The sequence below is a fragment of the Coregonus clupeaformis genome, chromosome 20, assembly GCF_020615455.1.
Source record: "Coregonus clupeaformis isolate EN_2021a chromosome 20, ASM2061545v1, whole genome shotgun sequence".
NCBI classification, from domain to species: Eukaryota; Metazoa; Chordata; class Actinopteri; order Salmoniformes; family Salmonidae; genus Coregonus; species Coregonus clupeaformis.
In genome coordinates, this window is record NC_059211.1 from 24,595,321 (window position 1) to 24,620,118 (window position 24,798).

The following is a 24,798-nucleotide window of genomic DNA, read 5'->3' on the forward strand; positions in this document are numbered from 1 at the left end:
GGGGACGAGAGGGGGCAGTAGGAAGAGGAGAGGGGAGCAGTAGGAAGAGGAGAGGGGGCAGAAGAAGGGGGGTCAGGGGGAGGAGAGGGGCAGTAGGGTGTGGAGAGGGGTCGGTAGGAAGAGGAGAGGGGGCGGTAGGAAGAGGAGAGGGAGCAATAGGAAGAGGAGAGGGGAGCAGTAGGAAGAGGAGAGGGGAGCAGTAGGAAGAGGAGAGAGGGCAGTAGGAAGAGGAGAGGGGGCAGTAGGAAGAGGAGAGGGGGCAGTAGGAAGAGGAGAGGGGGAAGTAGGAAGAGGAGAGGGGGCAGTAGGAAGAGGAGAGAGGGCAGTAGGAAGAGGAGAGGGGGAAGTAGGAAGAGGAGAGGGGAGCAGTAGGAAGAGGAGAGGGGAGCAGTAGGAAGAGGAGAGGGGAGCAGTAGGAAGAGGAGAGGGGAGCAGTAGGAAGAGGAGAGAGGGCAGTAGGAAGAGGAGAGGGGGCAGTAGGAAGAGGAGAGGGGAGCAGTAGGAAGAGGAGAGGGGGCAGTAGGAAGAGGAGAGAGGGCAGTAGGAAGAGGAGAGAGGGCAGTAGGAAGAGGAGAGGGGGCAGTAGGAAGAGGAGAGGGGGCAGTAGGAAGAGGAGAGGGGAGCAGTAGGAAGAGGAGAGAGGGCAGTAGGAAGAGGAGAGGGGGAAGTAGGAAGAGGAGAGGGGGCAGTAGGAAGAGGAGAGAGGGCAGTAGGAAGAGGAGAGGGGGCAGTAGGAAGAGGAGAGAGGGCAGTAGGAAGAGGAGAGGGGCAGTAGGAAGAGGAGAGGGGCAGTAGGAAGAGGAGAGGGGGCAGTAGGAAGAGGAGAGGGGGCAGTAGGAAGAGGAGAGGGTGCAGTAGGAAGAGGAGAGGGTGCAGTAGGATGAGGAGAGGGGAGCAGTAGGAAGAGGAGAGGGAGAGGTAGGGGAGGAGAGGGGGAGGTAGGGGGACGAGAGGGGGCAGTAGGAAGAGGAGAGGGGAGCAGTAGGAAGAGGAGAGGGTGAGGTAAGGGGAGGAGAGGGGGAGGTAGGGGGAGGAGAGGGGTCAGTAGGAAGAGGAGAGGGGAGCAGTAGGAAGAGGAGAGGGGGAGGTAGGAAGAGGAGAGGTGGAGGTAGGAAGAGGAGAGGGGGCAGTAGGAAGAGGAGAGGGGGCAGTAGGAAGAGGAGAGAGGGCAGTAGGAAGAGGAGAGGGGAGCAGTAGGAAGAGGAGGGGGCGAGGTAGGGGGAGGAGAGGGGAGCGTAGGGGGAGGAGAGAGGAGCAGTAGGAAGAGGAGAGGGGAGCAGTAGGAAGAGGAGAGGGCGAGGTAGGGGGAGGAGAGGGGGAGGTAGGAAGAGGAGAGGGGGCAGTAGGAAGAGGAGAGGGGGCAGTAGGAAGAGGAGAGGGGGCAGTAGGAAGACGAGAGGGGAGCAGTAGGAAGAGGAGAGGGGGCAGTAGGAAGAGGAGAGGGGGAAGTAGGAAGAGGAGAGGGGGCAGTAGGAAGAGGAGAGGGGGCAGTAGGAAGAGGAGAGAGGGCAGTAGGAAGAGGAGAGGGGGGCAGTAGGAAGAGGAGAGGGGGCAGTAGGAAGAGGAGAGGGGGCAGTAGGAAGAGGAGAGGGGGCAGTAGGAAGAGGAGAGGGGCAGTAGGAAGAGGAGAGGGTGCAGTAGGAAGAGGAGAGGGGAGCAGTAGGAAGAGGAGAGGGAGAGGTAGGGGGAGGAGAGGGGGAGGTAGGGGGAGGAGAGGGGGCAGTAGGAAGAGGAGAGGGGAGCAGTAGGAAGAGGAGAGGGCGAGGTAGGGGGAGGAGAGGGGGGAGGTAGGGGGAGGAGAGGGGCAGTAGGAAGAGGAGAGGGGAGCAGTAGGAAGAGGAGAGGGGAGGTAGGAAGAGGAGAGGTGGAGGTAGGAAGAGGAGAGGGGAGCAGTAGGAAGAGGAGAGGGGAGGTAGGGGGAGGAGAGGAGGAGGTAGGGGGAGGAGAGGGGGAGGTAGGGGGAGGAGAGGGGGCAGTAGGAAGAGGAGAGGGGGAAGTAGGGGGAGGAGAGGGGGCAGTAGAAAGAGGAGAGAGGGAAGTAGGGGGAGGGGAAGGGGAAGTAGGGGGAGGTGAGGGGGCAGTAGGAAGAGGAGAGGGGGGCAGTAGGAAGAGGAGCGGGGCAGTAGGGGGAGGAGAGGGGGCAGTAGGGGGAGGAGAGAGAGCAGTAGAGTAGGGAGAGGGGCAGTAGGGAGGGGGCAGGTGGGAGGAGAGGGGCAGTAGGGGGAGGAGAGGGGGAAGTAGGTGGAGAAGAGGGGGCAGTAGGAAGAGGAGCGGGGCAGTAGGGGGAGGAGAGAGGGCAGAAAGGGGGGGCAGTAGGGGGAGGAGAGGGGCAGTAGGGGGAGGAGAGAGGGCAGTAGGGGGCGGGAGAGGGGCAGTAGGGAAGGAGAGGGGGGCAGTAGGGAAGGAGAGGGGCAGTAGGGAAGGAGAGGGGGGCAGTAGGGAAGGAGAGGGGGGCAGTGGTGGGAGGAGAGGGGCAGTAGGGGGAGGAGAGAGGGCAGTAGGGGGAGGAGAGAGGGAAGTAGGGGGAGGAGAGGGGGAAGTAGGGGGAGGAGAGGGGGAAGTAGGGGGAGGAGAGTGGGAAGTAGGGGGAGGTGAGTGGGAAGTAGGGGGGAGGAGAGGGGAAGTAGGGGGAGAGAAGTAGGGAGGAGGGGCAGTAGGGGGGGAGAGGGGAAGTAGGGGGAGGAGAGTGGGAAGTAGGGGGAGGTGAGGGGCAGTGGGAGGAGAGGGGCAGTAGGGGGAGGAGAGAGGGAAGTAGGGGAGGAGAGGGGGAAGTAGGGGGGAGGAGAGAGGGGGAGGAGAGAGGGGCAGTAGGGAGAGGAGAGGGGGCAGTAGGGGGAGAAGAGAGGGCAGTAGGGGGAGGAGAGGGGGCAGTAGGGAAGGAGAGGGGCAGTAGGGAAGGAGAGGGGCAGTAGGGGAGAGAGAGGGCAGTAGGGGGAGGAGAGAGGGCAGTAGGGGGAGGAGAGGGGGCAGTAGGGGGAGGAGAGGGGGCAGTAGGGGGAGGAGAGGGGCAGTGGTGGGAGGATATGGGGGAGAGGAAGGGGGGGGCAGGGGGCGTTCCCCCTGGCTCTGGGCTTGATTAACACCAGGCCTCCTGACAGGAAATGACCCGGACAGCACCGAGCAGAGCCGAGAGGCGGGAGAACTTCCATCTGGCGTCAGGGCTGAGTAGAGGAACAAACTACCACGCCTAGGAGGAGCACACACAACCACAGAACTACCAATCTAGTATCTTTATCCTTTCTCTACTGTCCAGTATTGAGTAACACCACAGTATCAGTATTTCCCCCCCTACTACTGCTCAGTACAGGCAGTCCCCTCTTGTCCCTTTACCACCATCTAATGTATGCCAGGGGTGTCAAAAATAGGGCAGAAATGTCTTTATAGCCAAGGAAAGCTGTCAAATCCTCCTCAAAAGTCCCAAAGCAACTATAATTAAAATGCGTATGATCATTTCATGCCGTAATTGTAAAGAGAAAACAAGTCAATCACAGAGTAACTTGAGCTGAGTGAGAGATAGCTAGTAGAGAGTAGATGATAACAGAGCTATAGGAGTGAGGGGAGAGAGAGAGAAAGAGGCAGAGGGAGAGAGAGTGAGGGGACAGTTTGGGGAGGAAAGCGGGTACAGAGTGACAGGTCATCTCTCACTGCGGTCTGGAATCCGTAATGTAAACAGGCTCTTCCACAGCAGCCAGATTAAACACAGATATACCGTAAAACACTGAGCACTCTGGGAACAGGAGTACACACGCAGACACACAGTCCCTTTTCTATTTCCATTAGCATTGAGACTCCTCAAACTCTCCCCCTCTCTGTACAGTATGTGTGCTGCAGATGCAATAGTAGTTTCATATGACATGATGACCCCCTCCATGTGGTTAGTTCTGGGGCTGAGAGGGGGTCATCCTGTCATATGAAACTACTATTGCATCTGCAGCACACATACTGTACAGAGAGGGGGAGAGGGGGGTAAAAGGGGTCAGAGAAGACAGAGAGGAAAAAGAGACACGGGGGAGTAGAGAGGACAGCAGGCCCAACAGCACCTCTCCACTGACCCTGTGTTATAGGGTGACCCCAGCCTGCACTGATGCGTGTGCAGGGGCCAGCGGGGCCAATGTCACAGCGTCCCTCTGAGCCTGAGTGTGTCTCTGTGTGTGTCTCTGTGTGTGTGTGTGTGTGTGTGTGTGTGTGTGTGTGTGTGTGTGTGTGTGTGTGTGTGTGTGTGAAAGAGCGAGTGTGTGTGTGTGTGTGTGTGTGTGTGTAGGAGGACGAGAGGAGTGTCCCTCTCCATCCTTGTAGTTCAATTCCCTCTAGGCTTATATCTGCTTACGACTTTTATGATGTGCATTTCCTGTCATAAATACACAGAGGAGGAATTCTGAGCTGAGGTTTAACACCCTCCATAAAGCAGATGGTTGGTCTGGAGGTGTAAACAACACATTGGACCTGGTCTAGAGATGATCCCAGTGTCTGTGTTAAAACCTATAGCACTATTTAAATGGTAGACCTTCAAAACAGGATTACTGTGGATGTATTACTGTACACACTGATGACTACAAAGGAAGTGAAGTGGGCAGAGTGTAACACACACTCCCGTGGTCTAACCTCCTGACCGGTCGTGTCCTGTTGTGGAGTCTACTTTAATTTCTGTTGATTAAAGCCTGGGGTTCCATGTCATCTGATGAACCAGAAAGAGCTACTGGCTTCTCTGTTCACCTCTCAGCATGGTTAAGGGCGCTGACTTTAGGGAGTGGTGTGTGTGTGTGTGTGTGTGTGTGTGTGTGTGTATATAGAGGGGGTCGATGGGTTTATGTGAGGAAAGTCTTCCAATTAAAAATGCAGACTAATTTTGAGTCATTTCATAAATGCAGTGAAACTGGGGAAATAATCTTAATCAAGCCTAATCATCACCCATGTACCCTCACGCTCCGCTTCCCCTGTAACTAGCTCTCTGCTGCAGGGCCTGGGAGAGAGAGAGAGAGGGGAGGGGGGACAGGGAGAGAAAGGGGAAAGACAGAGAGAAGAAAAGAGAAAGAGAAAGATCTGATGGCCAGAGTGTGTAAGATAACTTTTATGTCCCAGAACTGTTCCCGTCCATGGAGAGAGAACACGTTGCCATGCCAACCTAAACAGCCGCATTGGGGAGGTCCATCTGTCCTGTCGCTCCCTGCTTCCCCTCACACACTCCAAGGACAGGATGGAAAACAAACTCAACCAGTGTGTGTGTGTGTGTGTGTGTGTGTGTGTGAGAGAGAGACAGGGGTGCTCAGAACATAAAAGAGTGCAAGTCCAGTAGAATATACTTCCCCTAAACCCCCCTGTCATCATCATCATCACCCATCCTGTACAGGCTAAAACACTATCATGGGTCAGAGCCTGGACTGGGATTTCACACTCTCACTGTAAATACATACTCTCCTGTAACCGGAGCTGAGAATACACAAACACAGATATACACCATCTTATTATATAAACACATACACACACACACACTCTCACAAACACACATTCAGACAGAAAAGCAAGAAACCCCCATCTTGAGCTACCTCCCAGTGTGGGACAATAGAGGGGGTGGATGACTGTGGGCTAAACCAAACCTGGGTCTACCCGGGTTGGCAGGAAACCTGACAGGCAATGGAACAAACTCAAGGAACGACAGAGAAGGGGGATGTGGATATTATGGTGTGTCTGCAGTATCCAACTATGATGGTATTTGCTGCTGCTGGGTTGAGTTCCTGACCCAATCCCCAGGTATTGGTGTGTGTATGACTGTGCTGTCAGTGACTTTGAGACATATAGTCCTACACCTTATTACAGCATCAACCAAATGGGAGTCACAGCCAATGTAATAACACCCCCTAAACACACATAACCACGGCACACTGAAGAAACTAGACTCAAACTATTGGCCTCTACCTCTAAATATTTGCCACAAACCCCCTCTCCTCCCTCCCTCTGTTTCTCTCCTGTTCCCCAACCTCTCTCACACACACTAAAACACAAAACCACAACTGAAAATGGGAAATTATCGAAGTAACTATTAAAACTATTTACAACCTGCACACAGAGGGTAGTGCGTACGGCCCAGTACATCACTGTGGCCAAGCTTCCTGCCATCCAGGACCTCTATACCAGGCAGTGACAGCTTATCATGGCTACCCGGAGTATTTGCATTGTCCCCCCCCACCCCACCCCCTCTTTTATGCTGCTGATACTCTACCCACATGTACATATTACCTCAATTACCTCGACTAACCTGTGCCCCCGCACATTGACTCTGTACCGGTACCCCCTGTATATTGCCTCCCTACTGTTATTTTATTTTACTGCTGCCCTTTATCTATTTTTTACTTAACACTTATTTTTCTTAAAACTGCATTGTTGGTTAAGGGCTTATAAGTAAGCATTTCACTCTAAGGTCTACACCTGTTGTATTCGGCGCATGTGGCAAATCAAATGTGATTTGATTTGATACACTAATCATGTCTGAGACAGACAGAAAGGAACCGGCCAATCATCTGCCACATCTGAAAAGTGTGATGAGGCTCATGTCCAATCACCATCATCCTCTGCTATTCAGTGATATTCTTAGCCAATCATCTTCTACCTCCCACATGTGGTGTTGGCTGCGGAGCACTTGGTTCAAGAGCCCATTTCCTAGTCTGAGCGGAACCATTTTCTTGGGCAAACACCATTTCTCCCTTTAATTGAACCCATACTTTAACTTCACACACAAAACTCATACAGTACTCATTCACATTCATCAAGTGCATGCATGAACATGAACACACACACACACACATTTAGGCTACACACACACTTCCCTTCAATTAAATCCACACTAGACAATCCCTCGTTCAGACTCTCCAGGTGAGTTTTTGTTCTCTCTTTGTCCTCCATCTTCTCCTCTCAATCCCTTCTTTCCCTGAGAGAGGTTGAGAACATGTCTATTCTCCTGCTGCCTCCACTTACTGTACCCCTCCATCTCTAGCAGCTGATGTTGGTAAACAACATCCCCTCCGACTAGGAGACTCGCAGCTGTTCCTGGGTTTGTTGTGTGTGTGTGTGTGTGTGTGCGTGCATGCATTTCTGTGTTTGTGTGTGTCTTTTGTTGTGTGTGTGTGCATGTATTGCATTAGTGCAGCATCATGCTTGTCTCTAGGACGGGGATGCGCTGCTCTTTAATGTGTGTCTCTGAAGGCGGTTGTTAGGAGGGCCAGAGTGTGACAGACTGTTAGCCTGCCTTTAACCAGCTGTGTGTTTGTTCTGCTATTCACTCTGTTTGTATGCTCACTCAGTCCTCCTCCTGTTATTTCATCTGTTAGTTTGTGTATGCGAGAGTGTGTGTGTGTCTGTTGAGCCCAGGCTGCTTACTGTAGCCAAGGGGAACAGAAAAATGAGATTTGTAAAAACATTGTTCTCATGGCGACCAGGTTTCACTCAGCGTCTGGTTTCCATTTGACTCCTTTAATTGGGGCGAATGTCACAATCAATGTTGTTCTCTGCTGCTCGGACAAAGACGCCCCCCTGACTCATATTACACACAAACCATTTAATCTGGAACCATAAAAACCAAACCGACACACACACACGGACACGGACACACAGCTAAGAAAAAGTACTCTCTTTCTCAGACACACCTGGTGCGCATTTACAGCGTAATTTCTAGTGAAGTGTTTACAGAGAGTCAAGTTTTTAACATGGGCTACATCTCTGGGCCAGCGCCTGCCAGGAGGCCCCTCAGCCAAATAGGACAGGAAGAGAGAAAAAGAGGCCAGAATTCTTCATTAGCAGCTTTACAGTGAGAGGGAGAGAGGGAGGCAGAGAGAAAGAGAGCGAGAGAGAGAACAGAGAGAGAAAAGGACAGAGAAGTAGAGAAAGAGAAAAGGAGAGAGAGAAAGAGAGAGAACATTTAGAAAAACAGAGTGAGAAAACTACCCAACCATGTCCATGTGTGATACGAGGCAACAAAACATAGTAATAATAAGCAGTGTAATATTTCAGGGTGTTTGTTAGCTAGAGAAGGTAAAGAGTGGGCCAAACTAAAAGAAGCACTAATGATGAGCTACGTGGCTGGGGAGGACTGTGTGTGCAGCTTCAAGGTTATAGAAACTCAAACTGGGGGAGGTACACTATGATCTGGAGGTACAGAGCTAATTCATCATCCCCAGAGCTGGCCACAAGACCTGCTGCCACACAGAGACCAGTCCAGACAGAGAGACCAACTCCCAACCTCTAGAATATAAATGTTCTCACAAAGTACATTGCAAGTGGGCAGGGCCCAGCAAAGCTAAGATAGTACACAGGCACCAGGAGAGAGGTCAAAGGGCACGCACACACATACACACTCTGCAGCAGGTTCCCACAGTGATGTTTGTTACCATGTGACCTGACAGGGGTGTGTGTGAGAAGCGGGGAGAGAGATGGGGTGTGAAGTCGCTAACAGTCCTCCTGCCATCAGCAGCACAGAGATATAAACAATGCCTTCTCCATCTCTCTGCTACCATATCAACAGTTAACTGGGGTCATTCTAGAATGACTATAATGTGGTGATATGTTGCATCTGGTTCAGCTGAGTCTTATCGAGAGCATGTTGTAATTCTTGGTTACAGTATTAGTGATCAGCATTGGTGTGGTTGTGTTATGGTTTTATTATGGTTGTGTTAGGTACTAACCGGTGAGTTTCTGCAGCAGGGGGCTGAGTTCCGTCTCTCTGGTGATGACTAGGGTGAGCGCTCCAATCAGCTCCCTCTCCACCTTTTCCTCCTCCTCCTCATCATCATCTGCAGGCTGGGCCTCTCCAGCCAGTGAGTACAGGTAGACCAGCAGCACCAGCAGCTCATCAGGACCACACTCATCCTCCCCCGACCGGGACCCTGAACTGGACTCTGAGCTGGACCCCTCCTCACCCTTAGCAGCGCGAGGCTTCATCAGGGGCAGCAGCTGCCTCAGAACACCAGCAAAGTCAGAGTGTCCCAGAGCCTGCAAACCACACAGGATACACAGAGACATTTTAGAGATATGAAGTAGAAACTACAAACTGAGTGACACAAAACACATCAAATTACCACACACATACAATGCCTTCAGAAAGTGTTCACACCCCTTGACTTTTTCCACATTTTGTTTTGTTACAGCCTGAATTGAAATGGATTACATTGAGATTTTGTGTCACTGATCTACACACAATACCCCATAATGTCAAAGTGGAATTATGTTTTTGGAAATGTTTACAAATGAATTAAAAATGAAAAGCTGAAACGTCTTGAGTCAATAACTTTTCAACCCTTTTGTTATGACAAGTCTAAATAAGTTCAGGAGTAAAAATGTGCTTAACAAGTCACATAAGTTACATGGACTAACTCTGTGTGCAATAATAGTGTTTAACATGAGTTTTAAATGACTACCCCATCTCTGTACCCCACACATACAATTATATGTAAGGTCCCTCAGTCGAGCAATGAATTTCAAGCACAGATTCAACCACAAAGACCAGGGAGGTTTTCTAATGCCTCTCAAAGAAGGGCTTTGGTAGATGAGTAAAAAAAAAGAAGCTGACATTGAATATCCATTTGAGCATGGTGCAGTTATTAATTACACTTTGGATGGTGTATCAATATACCCAGACAGTACAAAGATACAGGCGCCCTTCTTAACTCAGATGCCGTAGAGAAAGTAAACTGCTCAGGTATTTCACCATGATAGAGAGAAAGGAAACCGCTCAGAGATTTCACCATGAGGCCAATGGTGATTTTAAAACAGTTACAGTTTAATGGCTGTGATAGGAGATAACTGAGGATGGATCAACAACATTGTAGTTACTCCACAACAGGGACGGCTTGTTCAATAGGGCGATATGGGCGACGCACTGCCAAACGGGAAAAGGAAGGGATTTTTTTTCTAATCAATTATAAAAAAATAAAAAATAAAAAAATTTATATTTTTTTTAAATAAATTTATAAAAAATTATATCACGGCAACAGCAGTTATCAGTGTTCACGTCTGATCTGCCAGCCACTAAATGTCAAATCAGGCTAAAGTCGTGCTTCAAATGGCCCGCCGTTTTTGGGCGATTTCAGTCAGGTTGAAAATCGCCCAGAAGTCTCTCATAGCCTGTCATGTAAAATCTATTTTTTTCACATTTCAAAGCTTTCAATACATTCTCTATGGGTGTCTGTGTGCATGCACTTACGCGTCATTACGTGACGAACGTTGAACGTAACTAAGACAATGGCGGCTATCAGCGTCTATGTTGCGACCTGCAGTGTGGCGTTATTTTATGTTTTTAATTTGTAGACTTAGTTTACAAACATTCTGCAAACATTCTGCTTTGGACTGATCTTCGGTTTTGGACTGATCTTGTTGATCGTGTACATACCCGCTACGAACGGACTAAATAATGAAAACGCTGCTGGCAGAGAGGTGGCGCGCCCGGCCACCTTCACCCTGGTCAGAGCGGACCGCGATCCTGGTAAGAGAGCGACTGTACCCCGACATTGAACTGCTTTCTGTGTCATTGAACCTTACTATTGTTGATAAAACAAGTTTACTGGAGAACGGAGAAAAAGTAGAGACTTTTGGACAAGGTGGATAATTGTATAATATAAGGCAGTTTATTCAGAGGTAAAGATATCTGCAATCGCGTTCACGGACCCGTTCGTCAAACTCTTAGGGGAGCTATAAATCACCTATTACTTACCATATCAGATAAGAGAAATTGCTGCAGCTACATATATTTTACATCCTGGCCCTACATAGTTCACTATTTGCATCACTTACCAAAATATTACATGTGGTCATATATGCTTGGAAAGTGGAGATGCCATAGAACGTCAAAAAAGTAAACATTGCTGGAGACACATTGCGTTTGCTAGCGAAGAGATTTGTTGTGGCAAATGAACTTGGGCTGGGAATTGCCAGGAACCTCACGATAAGATATATGCCTCAGCATGGTGAGTCTCATGATTCTATACGTATTGCGATTCGATACTGTGATTTTATTGCGCACCATATGTCTGTTGCAGAGGGATCAGAAAGCCATGAGAACGAGTTTTGATCAGTCATGGAAATAAAAGTGCTGAAAACAAATTGGCTCCCAATGTGAAAAGATTGAGAACAAGCTATGAAGGAACAATAATGGTGTTTTGGTGCAGGTACAGCCAACTAGCGCTAAAATATTGCGATATTGTCAATACAGTATATCGTAAAGTATCACTATGTAACTCGATTTCTTTCACCCCAATCCCTCAAATTAACGGTAAATAACTGAATTGTTTGCCCCACATTTAGCTAAGATGATTAGCTAGCCAGCTAAAATGTTTTATTTAGTTAGCAGTCGCATCTACAATAGTTTACTGTCAATAACATGTCTCCAAAAATGACGTGGTGTCTCCAATTGTGTTGACATTTTACAATTGCAATGCGCATCCATGAGTATCCACTTTCTGTAGCTCAGCTGGTAGAGCATGGTGCTTGTAACGCCAAGGTAGTGGGTTCGATCCCCCGGGACCACCCATACACAAAAATGTATGCACGCATGACTGTAAGTCGCTTTGGATAAAAGCGTCTGCTAAATGGCATATTATTATTATTATTATTATTATTATCTGAAGAGAGCCCGAAACATTGTGTGCAGACATTTTATGCAATAAATGAAGTAGGTTCAATCTAGTAGTTCTGATCTTCTGATTGGTCCTGATGAGTTGGGCGAGGTCCCCTCCAGGCTACTGTCACTGTTGCATTGGCTCTGAGTCGGGTTTTCTGTCTTCAAATGTTCAGCCTAAGAGAGGGGATTTTTGTGTGTGTGTGTGTGTGTGTGTGTGTGTTTAACAGTGATGATGTGTGTGTGTGTGTGTGTTTAACAGTGATGATGTGTGTGTGTGTGTGTGTTTGTGTGTGTGTGTCTCCTCAGAGCAAGAACTCGTGAGTTGGAAGAACTGAGAGGCCTATGGCGTGGGTGTTGTCCTTGGCCACCTGCTGACAAGGCTGACAAGATAGGACCCTTTTGTCCATTGTTATTGGATAGGAGCATAACTTATAACCAGCTCCTGACCTAAATAGATCTTAGCACAACATTTTACTCAACATATCATATTCCATATTCACTATAACAAATATATTTACTACGACATTAGCAAGAACCGCCACATCCTCAGCCGGCTAATCCAGTGTGTGAAGTTTGCGGCGAGTGTTTGAGTTAGCCTTACAGGCAAAGATGAAACTGAGGGCTCCACCAACCCTGGTAAGCCAACACTTTTGAGATCAGTCAATAAATGCTTCTGGTATTGACTTATATGCTGCCCCCTGTCTTCATGTTGTTGCTGGACATTTATCTTTTTAAATGTGTGTAGGTCACCTAAATCATCAGAAAAATTGCCCCTCCTGAGAATTTTTTCAGGAGCCGCCACTGCTCCACAATACTAACATAAATGACAGAGTGAAAAGAAGGAAGCCTGTACAGAATAAAACATATTACAAAACATGCATCCTGTTTGCAATAAGGCACTAAAGTAATACTATAAAAAATGTGTGGCAAAGAAATACACTTTTTGTACTGGGGGGAAAAAAGCGTTATGTTTGGGGCAAATCCAACAACACATCACTGAGTACCACTTCATATTTTCAAGCATGGTGGTGGCTGCATAACGTTATGGGTATGCTTGTCATCGGAAAAGACTAAGGAGTTTTCTTAGGATACAAAGAAACGTAGTAGAGCTAAGCATAGGCAAAATCCTAAAGGAAAACTTGGTTCAGTCTGCTTTCCAACAGACACTGGGAGACAAATTCACCTTTCAGCAGGACATAACCTAAAACACAAGGCCAAATATACACTGGAGTTGCTTACCAAGACAACTTTGAATGTTCCTGATTGGCCTAGTTACAGTTTTGACTTAAATCGGCTTGATAATCTATGGCAAGACTTGAAAATGGCTGTCTAGCAAAGATCAACAACCAACTTCACAGAGCTTGAAAAATGTTGTAAAGAATAATGGACAAATATTGTACAATCCAGGTGTGCAAAGCTCTTAGAGACTAACCCAGAAAGACTCACAGTTGTAGTCGCTGCAAAAGGTGATTCTAACATGTATTGACTCAGGGGGTTGAATACTTATCTAATCAAGATATATGAGTGTTGGATTACAGGAAGCCATGGATTACAGGAAACATCCGCACTGAGCTAAAGGGTAGAGCTGCCGCTTTCAAGGAACGAGACTCTAACCTGGACGCTTATAAGAAATCCCGCTATGACCTCCGACGAACCATCAAACAGGCAAAGAGTCAATACATGACTAAGATTGAATCGTACTACACTGGCTCTGACGCTCGTCGGATGTGGCAGGGCTTGAAAACTATTACAGACTACAAAGGGAAGCACAGCCGCGAGCTGCCCAGTGACACAAGCCTACCAGACGAGCTAAACCACTTCTATGCTCGCTTCGAGGTTAGCAACACTGAAGCATGCATGAGAGCACCAGCTGTTCCGGATGACTATGTGATCACGCTCTCCGTAGCCGATGTGAGTAAGACTTTTAAGAAGGTCAACATTCACAAGGCCGCAGGGCCAGACGGATTACCAGGACGTGTACTCCGAGCATGTGCTGAACAACTGGCAAGTGTCTTCACTGACATTTTCAACATGTCCCTGACTGAGTCTGTAATACCAACATGTTTCAAGCAGACCACCATAGTCCCCGTGCCCAAGGACTCTAAGATAACCTGCCTAAATGACTACCGACCCGTAGCACTGACGTCTGTAGCCATGAAGTGCTTTGAAAGGCTGGTCATGGCTCACATCAACAGCATTATCCCAGAAACCCTAGACCCACTCCAATTTGCATACCGCCCCAACAGATCCACAGATGATGCAATCTCTATTGCACTCCACACTGCCCTTTCCCACCTGGACAAGAGGAACACCTACGTGAGAATGCTATTCATTGACTACAGCTCAGCATTCAACACCATAGTGCCCTCTAAGCTCATCACTAAGTTAAGGAGCCTGGGACTAAACACCTCCCTCTGCAACTGGATCCTGGACTTCCTGACGGGCCGCCCCCAGGTGGTAAGGGTAGGTAACAACACATCTGCCACACTGATCCTCAACACGGGGGCCCCTCAGGGGTGCGTGCTCAGTCCCCTCCTGTACTCTCTGTTCACCCATGACTGCATGGCCAGGCACGACTCCAACACCATCATTAAGTTTGCCGACGACACAACAGTGGTAGGCCTGATCACCGACAACGATGAGACAGCCTATAGGGAGGAGGTCAGAGATCTGGCCCTGTGGTGCCAGGACAACAACCTCTCCCTCAACGTGACCAAGACAAAGGAGATGATTGTGGACTACAGGAAAAAAAAAGAGGACTGAGCACGCCCCCATTCTCATCGACGGGGCTGTAGTGGAACAGGTTGAGAGCTTCAAGTTCCTTGGTGTCCACATCACCAAAGAACTATCATGGTCCAAACACACCAAGACAGTCGTGAAGAGGGCACGACAAAGCCTATTCCCCCTCAGGAGACTGAAAAGATTTGGCATGGGTCCTCAGATCCTCAAAAGATTCTACAGCTGCACCATCGAGAGCATCCTGACTGGTTGCATCACCGCCTGGTATGGCAACTGCTTGGCCTCCGACCGCAAGGCACTACAGAGGGTAGTGCGTACGGCCCAGTACATCACTGGGGCAAAGCTTCCTGCCATCCAGGACCTCTATACCAGGCGGTGTCAGAGGAAGGCCCTCAAAATTGTCAAAGACTCCAGCCACCCTAGTCATAGACTGTTCTCTCTGCTACCGCACGGCAAGCGGTACCGGAGTGCCAAGTCTAGGTCCAAAAGACTTCACAACAGCTTCTACCCCCAAGCCATAAGACTACTGAACAGCTAATCATGGCTACCCGGACTATTTGCACTGCCCCCCCCACCCCATCCTTTTTACGCTGCTGCTACTCTGTTAATTATTTATGCATAGTCACTTTAACTCTACCCACATGTACATACTACCTCAACTACCTCAACTAGCCGGTGCCCCCGCACATTGACTCTGCAACGGTACCCCCCTGTATATATAGCCTCCCTACTGTCACTTTATTTTACTTCTGCTCTTTTTTTTCTCAACACTTTTTTGTTTGTTGTTGTTTTATTTTTACTTCTTTTGTTAAAAATAAATGCACTGTTGGTTAAGGGCTGTAAGTAAGCATTTCACTGTAATGTCTGCACCTGTTGTATTCGGCGCATGTGACCAATAAAATTTGATTTGATTTGATTTGATTTTATCCTTTTTTATTTTAGACTTTGACATTACAGACTATGTTGTGTAGATCCTTGAAAAACAACAACAATTAAATCAATTTTAATCCCACTTTGTAACACAACAAAATGTGGAAAAAGTCAAGGGTTGTGAATACTGTACAGCAACTAGCACTGCTTTGGAAAAATGTGAAGAATTACAATACCAACACAAAGTCAATGAATGTCTAGAGCGGCATGTTTTTGCATTTGCTTATTTTATGACTATGAGTTATCCAGTTTTATGGAAATGAATTATCGTTTACTTTTCTTCATTGTGCATTCATTTTATGATGCAAATGTGTATAAGAAATCATTGACCTGTTCATTTGCATGCACGCACACACAGTGTGTTTTGTACTGTTTAGGAGCAGTGACCTGTTTCTCTGTGTTGCTGTGAGTGAGTTTGCTCCCATGCTGGTTCTGCCTGTCCCACATGATTTTCATACAGCACAATATACAGCCTAACAGTCAGAATGGGCTCATACCCCTATTGACCAGGGGTGTGTGTACAAAAGAGTGAGAAAGAGAGAGAGAGAAAGAGAGAGAAAGAGAAGGAAAGAACGTGAGAAAGCGAGAGAAAGTGTATCAGATAGAGCTGCAGTCGGATGCCTCTGTGGCTAGATGACATTTTAATGAGTGAGCTGTGTGTTAAGACCTCAATATTCCTTCCATCAAGACAAACAGGCTCTCTCTCTACCTTGTTCCTATCGCTGAGCTCTGAGCCCCGGGGCCTGGTCTGGTCCACTGAGGGAATCCAGTGTCCGACCCATCACAAACCTCCTCTGGGCCAGTGAGAGGGGAATCCGGCTTAACACATACCTCTGGGCCAGCACCAGTACTGCACTAACTGCCTTTGAGAGTGTGTATGTGTGTGAATTCAGATCTGGGCCCTTATCCACAAAGCTTCTGAGAGTAGGAGTGCTGATCTGTCCATATTATCTGATTATAATCTGATTCATTATGATAAAAAAGGCAAAAATGATCCTAGATCAGCACTCCTACGCTCAGACGCTATGTGTATACGGGCCATGGTCTCAAGGGCCCAATGATCCAATGACCATCACAGTTGGCACTACCCTCTAGCAGTGTTACAGGTGAGAGCTAAAGTCTAGTCCCATGTAGCTCAGTTGGTAGAGCATGGCGCTTGTAATGCCAGGGTTGTGGGTTCGATTCCCATGGGGGGCCAGCATGAAAAATGTATGCACTCACTAACTGTAAGTCGCTCTGGATAAGAGTGTCTGCTAAAATGACTAAAATGTAAAAATGTAAACGTGCTTGATATCTATCCAGGGCAAGTACATGTGTTGCATGACTGTAGTGTGTCAGAGCTCTGAGTCTCCTGTTCTCTTCCAGCTAGGCCTCAGACGCAGCCAACCACCGCCCCCAGGGGGTATCCAAACACACAAACCAAATCACAGATCACATTTTTCTCCTTAAACATTGTGAAATCAAATATCTCTCCGAGCCGCACTCAAAAGTATTTGTTTGGGCTCTTCCTTTTTTTTCTCCATTGTGAGGAGAAAGTAGAGAGGTTTCAGGGTTTCATGGTAAGACGAACACCCTTTATCTGTCATCACTCTCTACTCTCAGCAGAGAAACCATAGATATCCTACTGCTCAGTCAGTCCACACATGTCCAGGAGCTCATCTGTACTGAGAGGGATTCAGGAGCAACCACAGGGGGCTGAGAATGGCTTGGCCTGGTTCTAGAAGCAGGTGAAGGGTAGGGAAATGGGTTCTATTGCCCCCTGGAATGTTCCACATGATCTGACCAGGAAAAACTAATTGCCATGGTAATAAGACGGCTCTACATGAGATTCACCTTGACCTGTAGTCATGGGATCTGTGGAAAATACCAAGCCACTTTGTACAGTTGAAGTCGGAAGTTTACATACACGTTAGCCAAATACATTTAAACTCAGTTTATCACAATTCCTGACATTTTATCCTAGTAAAAATTCCCTGTCTTAGGTCAGTTAGGATCACCACTTTATTTTAGAATGTGAAATGTCAGAATAATAGTAGAGAGAATTATTTATTTCAGCTTTTCTTTCTTTCATCACATTCCCAGTGGGTCAGAAGTTTACATACACTCAATTAGTATTTGGTAGCATTGCCTTTAAATTGTTTAACTTTGGTCAAACGTTTCAGGTAGCCTTCCACAAGCTTCCCACAATAAGTTGGGTGAATTTTGGACCATTCCTCCTGACAGAGCTGGTGTAACTGAGTCAGTTTTGTAGGCCTCCTTGCTCGCACACGCTTTTTCAGTTCTGCCCAAACATTTTCTATAGGATTGAGGTCAGGGCTTTGTGATGGCCACTCCAATACCTTGACTTTGTTGTCCTTAAGCCATTTTGCCACAACTTTGGAAGTATGCTTGGGGTCATTGTCCATTTGGAAGACCCATTTGCGACCAAGCTTAAAATTCCTGACTGATGTCTTGAGATGTTGCTTCAATATATCCACATAATTTTTCTTCCTCATGATGCCATCTATTTTGTGAAGTGCACCAGTCCTTCCTGCAGCAAAACACCCCCACAGCATGATGCTGCCACCCCCGTGCTTCACGGTTGTGATAGTGTTCTTCGGCTTGCAAGACATCCCCTTTTTCCTCCAAACATAACGATGGTCAATATGGCCAAACAGCTCTATTTTTGTTTCATCAGACCAGAGGACATTTCTCCAAAAAGTACGATATGTGTCCCCATGTGCAGTTGCAAACTGTAGTCTGGCTTTTTCTATGGCGGTTTTGGAGCAGTGGCTTCTTCCTTGCTGAGCGGCCTTTCAGGTTATGTCGATATAGGACTTGTTTTACTGTGGATATTGATACTTTTGTACCTGTTTCCTCCAGCATCTTCACAAGGTCCTTTGCTGTTGTTCTGGGATTGATTTGCACTTTTCGCACCAAAGTACGTTCATCTCTAGGTGACAGAACGCGTCTCCTTCCTGAGAGGTATGACGCCTGCGTGGTCCCATGGTGTTTATACTTGTGTACTATTGTTTGTACAGATGAACGTGGTACCTTCAGGCATTTGGAAATTGCTCCCAAGGATGAACCAGACTTGTGGAGGTCTACAATTTATTTCCTGAGGGCTTGGCAGATTTCTTTTGATTTTCTCATGATGTCAAGCAAAGAGGCACTGAGTTTGAAGGTAGGCCTTGAAATACATCCACAGGTACACCTCCAATTGACTCAAATTATGTCAATTAGCCTATCAGAAGCTTCTAAAGCCAAGACATCATTTCCTGGAATTTTCCAAGCTGTTTAAAGGCACAGTCAATTTAGTGTATGTAAACTTCTGACCCACTGGAATTGTGATACAGTGAATTATAAGTGAAATAATCTGTCTGTAAACAAATGTTGGAAAAATTACTTGTGCCATGCACAAAGTAGATGTCCTAACCGACTTGCCAAAACTATAGTTTGTTAACAAGAAATTTGTAGAGTTGTTGAAAAACGAGTTTTAATGACTCCAACCTAAGTGTATGTAAACTTCCGACTTCAACTGTATGTATCCATCTTTCCTAATTCCACCGTCCTGTTTCTGTTGTTCTACCTCCCACTTCTGGCTGTCACTGCTTCCTCTAGCCTTCATAATTACTCTTACTTTTACCTCCATCTCCCTGCAAACGCACACTCTCTCTCTCTACTTTTGGCTCTCACTGGACCTTTTATACTGAACAATTTCAATGATTTTACTGAGTTACAGTTCATATAAGGAAATCAGTCAATTGAAATGAATTCATTAGGCCCTAATCTATGGATTTCACATGACTGGGCAGGGGGGCAGCTATGGGTGGGCCTGGGCGGGCATAGGCCCACCCATTTGGGAGCCAGGCCCAGCCAACCAGAATGAGGTTTTCCCCAAAAAAGGCCTTTATTGCAGACAGAAATACTCAGTTTCATCAGCTGTCCGGGTGGCTGGTCTCAGACGATCCCGCAAGTGAAGAAGCCGGAGGTGGAGGTCCTGGGCTGGCGTGGTTACACGTAGTCTGCGGTTGTGAGTCCGGTTGGACGTACTGCCAAATTCTCTTAAATGATGTTGGAGGCGGCTTATGGTGGAGAAATGAACATTCAATACTCTGGCAACAGCTCTGGTGCACATTCCTGCAGTCAACTTGCCAATTGCACGCTCCCTCAAAACTTGAGACATCTGTGGCATTGTGTTGTGTGACAAAACTGCACATTTTAGAGTGGCCTTTTAATGTCCCCAGCACAAGGTGTAATTATCATGCTGTGTAATGATCATGCTGTTTAGTCAGTTTCTTGATATGCCACACCTTTCAGGTGGATGGATTATCTTGGCAAAGGAGAAATGCTCAGTAACAAGGATGTAAACAAATTTGTGCCCAATATTTGAGAGAAATAAGCTTTTTGTGCATATTTCAGCTCATGAAAAAATGTATGCACTCACTAACTGTAAGTCGCTCTGGATAAGAGCTGCTAAATGACAAAAAAATATATATAATAATAATGAAACCAACACTTTACATGTTGCGTTTATATTTTTGTTCAGTATACTTCTTTTTGATCCACCTTTCACTTTTACTCTTTCTTTTCCCCTCCATCTCCCCACTCACTCTCTCTTTCTTTCTTTATCCTGTGAGTTTGTGTGTGTGTGTGTGTGTGTGTGTGTAAAACTCAGTCCCTTCAGGAGACATATAAAAGCTGCTGTCAGCTGGCTGCTGTGGCGCCAGGACAGGAAATAGAGGTATACGTATGGAGCTTTAAGATTGACTGCAGCTTTCTCCCACATGACACAACACACACACACACACACACACACACACACACACACTACATGCTTGGCACTCAATCACTGCACTTCGATTATCACTACAGAGGTACAGTACCACTCTTACAGCAGGTGTGTGCTTAGTCCCCTCCTGTGCTCCCTGTTCACCCACGACTGAAAGGCCAGGCACGACTCCAACACCATCATCAAGTTTGCTGACGACACAACGGTGGTAGGCCTGTTCACCGACGGCGATGAGACAGCCTACAGGGAGAAGGTCAGAAACGTAGCAGTGTGGTGCCAGGACAACAACCTCTCCTTTAACGTCAGTAAGACCAAGGAGCTGATCGTGGACTATAGGAGAGAGAAAGGAAAGGATGCCCCTATCCACCTCCAAGGGGCTGTTGTGGAGCGGGTCGAGAGCTTCAAGTTCCTTGGCATTAACATCACTAAAGACTTAACATGGTTCACACACACCTGCACAGTCGTGACGAGGGCATGGCAGCGCTTCTTCCCCCTCAGGAGGCTTAAAAGATTTGTCATGGTCCCTCAGATCCTCAAAAAGTTATACAGCTGCACCATAGAGAGCATCACCACTTGGTATGGCAAATGCATCACCAGAGTATGTCCAGCCAGCTCTAGCTAGCCTGGACAATTAGTCGCGCCAGTCTGCACAGCGTGCTATCGACCCAGCGTGCTTATCGACCCATAGCTTATTGGACTTTCTGCCGGAATCACTGGACCCTAGCGCCGATCATCACAACCAGCTAGCTAGCTGCAACCTGTTGTTGGCTGATTACCATTACCATTGCCATATAGCAAGCACCAGTTAGCCTTGAGCTAGCCTGCTAGCTCCCTGCTAGCTGTGCTGAAGCACCAATTTGAACTGCTCTCGGACTCACATATTGCTGTTCATTGGACCTTATGATCACTCAGCTGCACAGCTGATGCCTGCTGGACTGTTCCTTTACACGGTACTCTGTCCTGTTTATTCTGTTTAGTCTTAGCCCAAACGTTATCGCTATTTCCAGTTGTGTCTTAGCTCTCTCTAATAACACGTGACTGCTTTATGCCTCTCTCCCATGTCAATTATGCCTTGCCTATTGCTGTTTGGGTTAGTTCTTATTATACAATTTCAATGTAGAACCCCTAGTCCCTCTCAAACTGTCTCATATAGTTCCTTTGTTCCTCCCCCCATACACGCCGAGACCGGCTCAATCGATGCCTCAAATGACGCTATCTCTTTCATTGTTACCCAACACTTAGGATTACCTGAACTGTACTCATATCCTTCCATATCCTTTTCTGTACATAATGCCCTGAATCTTTTCTACAACGCCCGGAGAACTGTCCCCTTTATTCTATGTACCCAACGCACTAGAAGACCAGTTCTTAAAGCCTTTAGTCGTATCCTTATTCTAGTCCTCCTCTGTTCCTCTGGTGATGTAGAGGCTAACCCAGGCCCTGCAGCCCCCAGTATCACTCCTACTCCCCAGGAGCTATCGTTTGTTGACTTCTGTAACCGTAAAAGTCTTGGTTTTCTGCACATAAATATCAGAAGCCTCCTTCCTAAGTTTGAGTTATTCACTGCGTTAGCACACTCCGCCAACCCTGATGTTCTAGCAGTGTCTGAATCCTGGCTTAGGAAGGCCACCAAAAAATTCTGAAATTTCCATCCCCAACTATAACATTTTCCGTCTAGATAGAACTGCCAAAGGGGGTGGAGTTGCAATCTACTGTAGAGATAGCCTGCAGAGCTCCATCATACTATCCAGGTCTGTGCCCAAACAGTTTGAGCTTTTACTTCTAAAAATCCACCTTTCCAGAAATAAATCTCTCACTGTTGCCGCTTGCTACAGACCCCCCTCAGCCCCCAGCTGTGCCCTGGACACCATATGTGAATTGATTGCCCCCCATCTATCCTCAGAGTTCGTACTGCTTGGTGACCTAAATTGGGATATGCTTAATACCCCAGACATCCTACAATCCAAGCTAGATGCCCTCAACCTCACGCAAATTATCAACGAACCTACCAGGTACAACCCTAAATCCGTAAACATGGGTACCCTCATAGATATCATCCTGACTAACTTACCCTCTAAATACACCTCCGCTGTCTTCAACCAGGATCTCAGCGATCACTGCCTTATTGCCTCGCGTCCGTAGCGGTCCGCGGTCAAACGACCACCCCTCATCACTGTCAAACGCTCCCAAAAACACTTCAGCGAGCAGGCCTTCCTAATTGACCTGGCCCAGGTATCCTGGATGGATATAGATCTCATTCCGTCAGTAGAGGATGCCTGGTTGTTCTTTAAAAGTAATTTCCTCTCAATCTTAAATAGACATGCCCCATTCAAAAAATACAGAACTAAGAACAGATATAGCCCCTGGTTCTCCTCAGACTTGACCGCCCTTGACCAGCACAAAAACATCCTGTGGCGCACTGCATTAGCATCAAATAGCCCCCGTGATATGCAACTTTTCAGGGAAGTTAGGAACCAATATACACAAGCAGTTAGGAAAGCAAAGGCTAACTTTTTCAAACAGAAATTTGCATCCTGTAGCACTAACTCCAAAAAGTTTTGGGACACTGTAAAGTCCATGGAAAATAAGAGCACTTCCTCCCAGCTGCCCACTGCACTGAGGCTAGGAAACACTATCACCACCGATAAATCTACAATAATCGAGAATTTCAACAAGCATTTTGCTACGGCTGGCCATGCTTTCCACCTGGCTACCACTAACCCGGCCACCAACTCTGCACCCTCCGCTGCAACTTGCCCATGCCCCCCCCCCGCTTCTCCTTCACACAAATCCAGACAGCTGATGTTCTAAAAGAGCTGTAAAATCTGGACCCCTACAAATCATCTGGACTAGACAATCTGGACCCTTTCTTTCTAAAACTAGCCGCCGAAATTGTCGCAACCCCTATTACTAGCCTGTTCAACCTCTCTTTCGTAACGTCTGAGATCCCCAGAGATTGGAAAGCTGCCAGCGGTCATCCCCCTCTTCAAAGGGGGTGACACTCTAGATCCAAACTGTTACAGACCCATATCCATCCTGCCCTGCCTTTCAAAAGTTTTTGAAAGCCAAGTCAACAAACAGATCACCAACCATTTGAATCCCACCGTACCTTCTCCGCTTATGCAATCCGGTTTCCGAGCTGGTCATGGGTGCACTTCAGCCACGCTCAAGGTCCTAAATGATATTATAACCGCGATCGATAATAGACAGTACTGTGCAGCCGTTTTCATTGACCTGGCCAAGGCTTTCGACTCTGTCAACCACCGCATTCTTATTGGCAGACTAAATAGCCTTGGTTTCTCAAATGACTGCCTCGCCTGGTTCACCAACTACTTCTCAGATAGAGTTCAATGTGTCAAATCGGAGGGCCTTTTGTCTGGAGCTATGGCAGTCTCTATGGGGGTGCCACAGGGTTCAATTCTTGGGCCAACTCTTTTCTCTGTGTATATCAATGACGTCGCTCTTGCTGCTGGTGACTCTCAGATCCACCTCTACGCAGACGACACCATTTTGTATACATCTGGCCCTTCATTGGACACTGTGTTAACAAACCTCCAAACGAGCTTCAATTCCATACAACACTCCTTCAGTAGCCTCCAACTGCTCTTAAACACTAGTAAAACAAAATGCATGCTCTTCAACCGAACGCTGCTTGCACCCGCCCACCCGACTAGAATCACTACTCTAGACGGGTCTGACCTAGAGTACGTGGACAACTACAAATATCTAGGTGTCTGGTTAGACTGTAAACTCTCCTTCCAGACTCACATTAAGAATCTCCAATCCAAAGTTAAATCTAGAATCGGTTTCCTATTTCGCAACAAAGCCTCCTTCACTCATGCTGCCAAACATGCCCTCGTAAAACTGACTATCCTACCGATCCTTGACTTCGGCGATGTCATTTACAAAATAGCCTCCAACACTCTACTCAGCAAATTGGATGTTGTCTATCACAGTGCCATCCGTTTTGTCTCCAAAGCCCCATATAATACCCACCACTGTGACCTGTACGCTCTTGTTGGCTGGTCCTCACTACATATTCGTCGCCAAACCCACTGGCTCCAGGCCATCTATAAATCACTGCTAGGCAAATCCCGCCTTATCTTAGCTCATTGGTCACCATAGCAACACCCACCCGTAGTCTGCGCTCCAGCGGGTATATCTCACTGGTCATCCCCAAAGCCAACAGCTCCTTTGGCTCGCAATTCCTTCCAGTTCTCTGCTGCCAATGACTGGAACAAAATTGCAAAAATCTTGAAGCTGGAGACACTTATCTCATACTTCATTTGTACCAGTTCCCGTCCCTCCGAACAGTACACACAAATAAATTCGCCACCCACCAACCACCTTATTTTTTTCTCACTACAATTTTATCATCTTTTCATTTCATCCAGTCAGTGATAAAATAAATTTATTTTTCTATCCATATTTTTTTTCTTTTCTCCATTATTTAAATGTTGAAAATTTTTTGTTTTTTTTTTGTTACAATATATGTTTTCGTGAAAGTGTTAATAAAGGAAAAAAAAAAATTGACCGCAAATCGCCTCAGAGGGTAGTGTGGACAGCCCAGTACATCACTGGGGCCGAGCACCCTGCCATCCAGGACCTCTATATCAGGCAGTGTCAGAGGAAGGCCTGAAAAATTGCCAGACTCCAGCCACCTTAGCCATAGACTATTCACTCTGCTAGCGTCCGGCAAACGGTACCGGCGCATCGGCTTTCAGACTAACAGGCTCCGAGACAGTTTCTACCCCCA

General features: G+C 47.3%; 1 protein-coding gene across 1 annotated transcript in view; it reads right to left on the reverse strand.

Moving 5' to 3' along the window:
* The window catches only part of LOC121533302 (sec1 family domain-containing protein 2), a 148,407-nt gene that overhangs the window by 50,654 nt on the left and 72,955 nt on the right, over nucleotides 1-24,798 (reverse strand). The window contains exon 5 of the mRNA XM_041839116.2: nucleotides 8,673-8,979. Within this exon, the coding sequence (XP_041695050.2) occupies nucleotides 8,673-8,979 (307 nt within the window). The remainder of the gene's footprint in view (nucleotides 1-8,672; nucleotides 8,980-24,798) is intronic.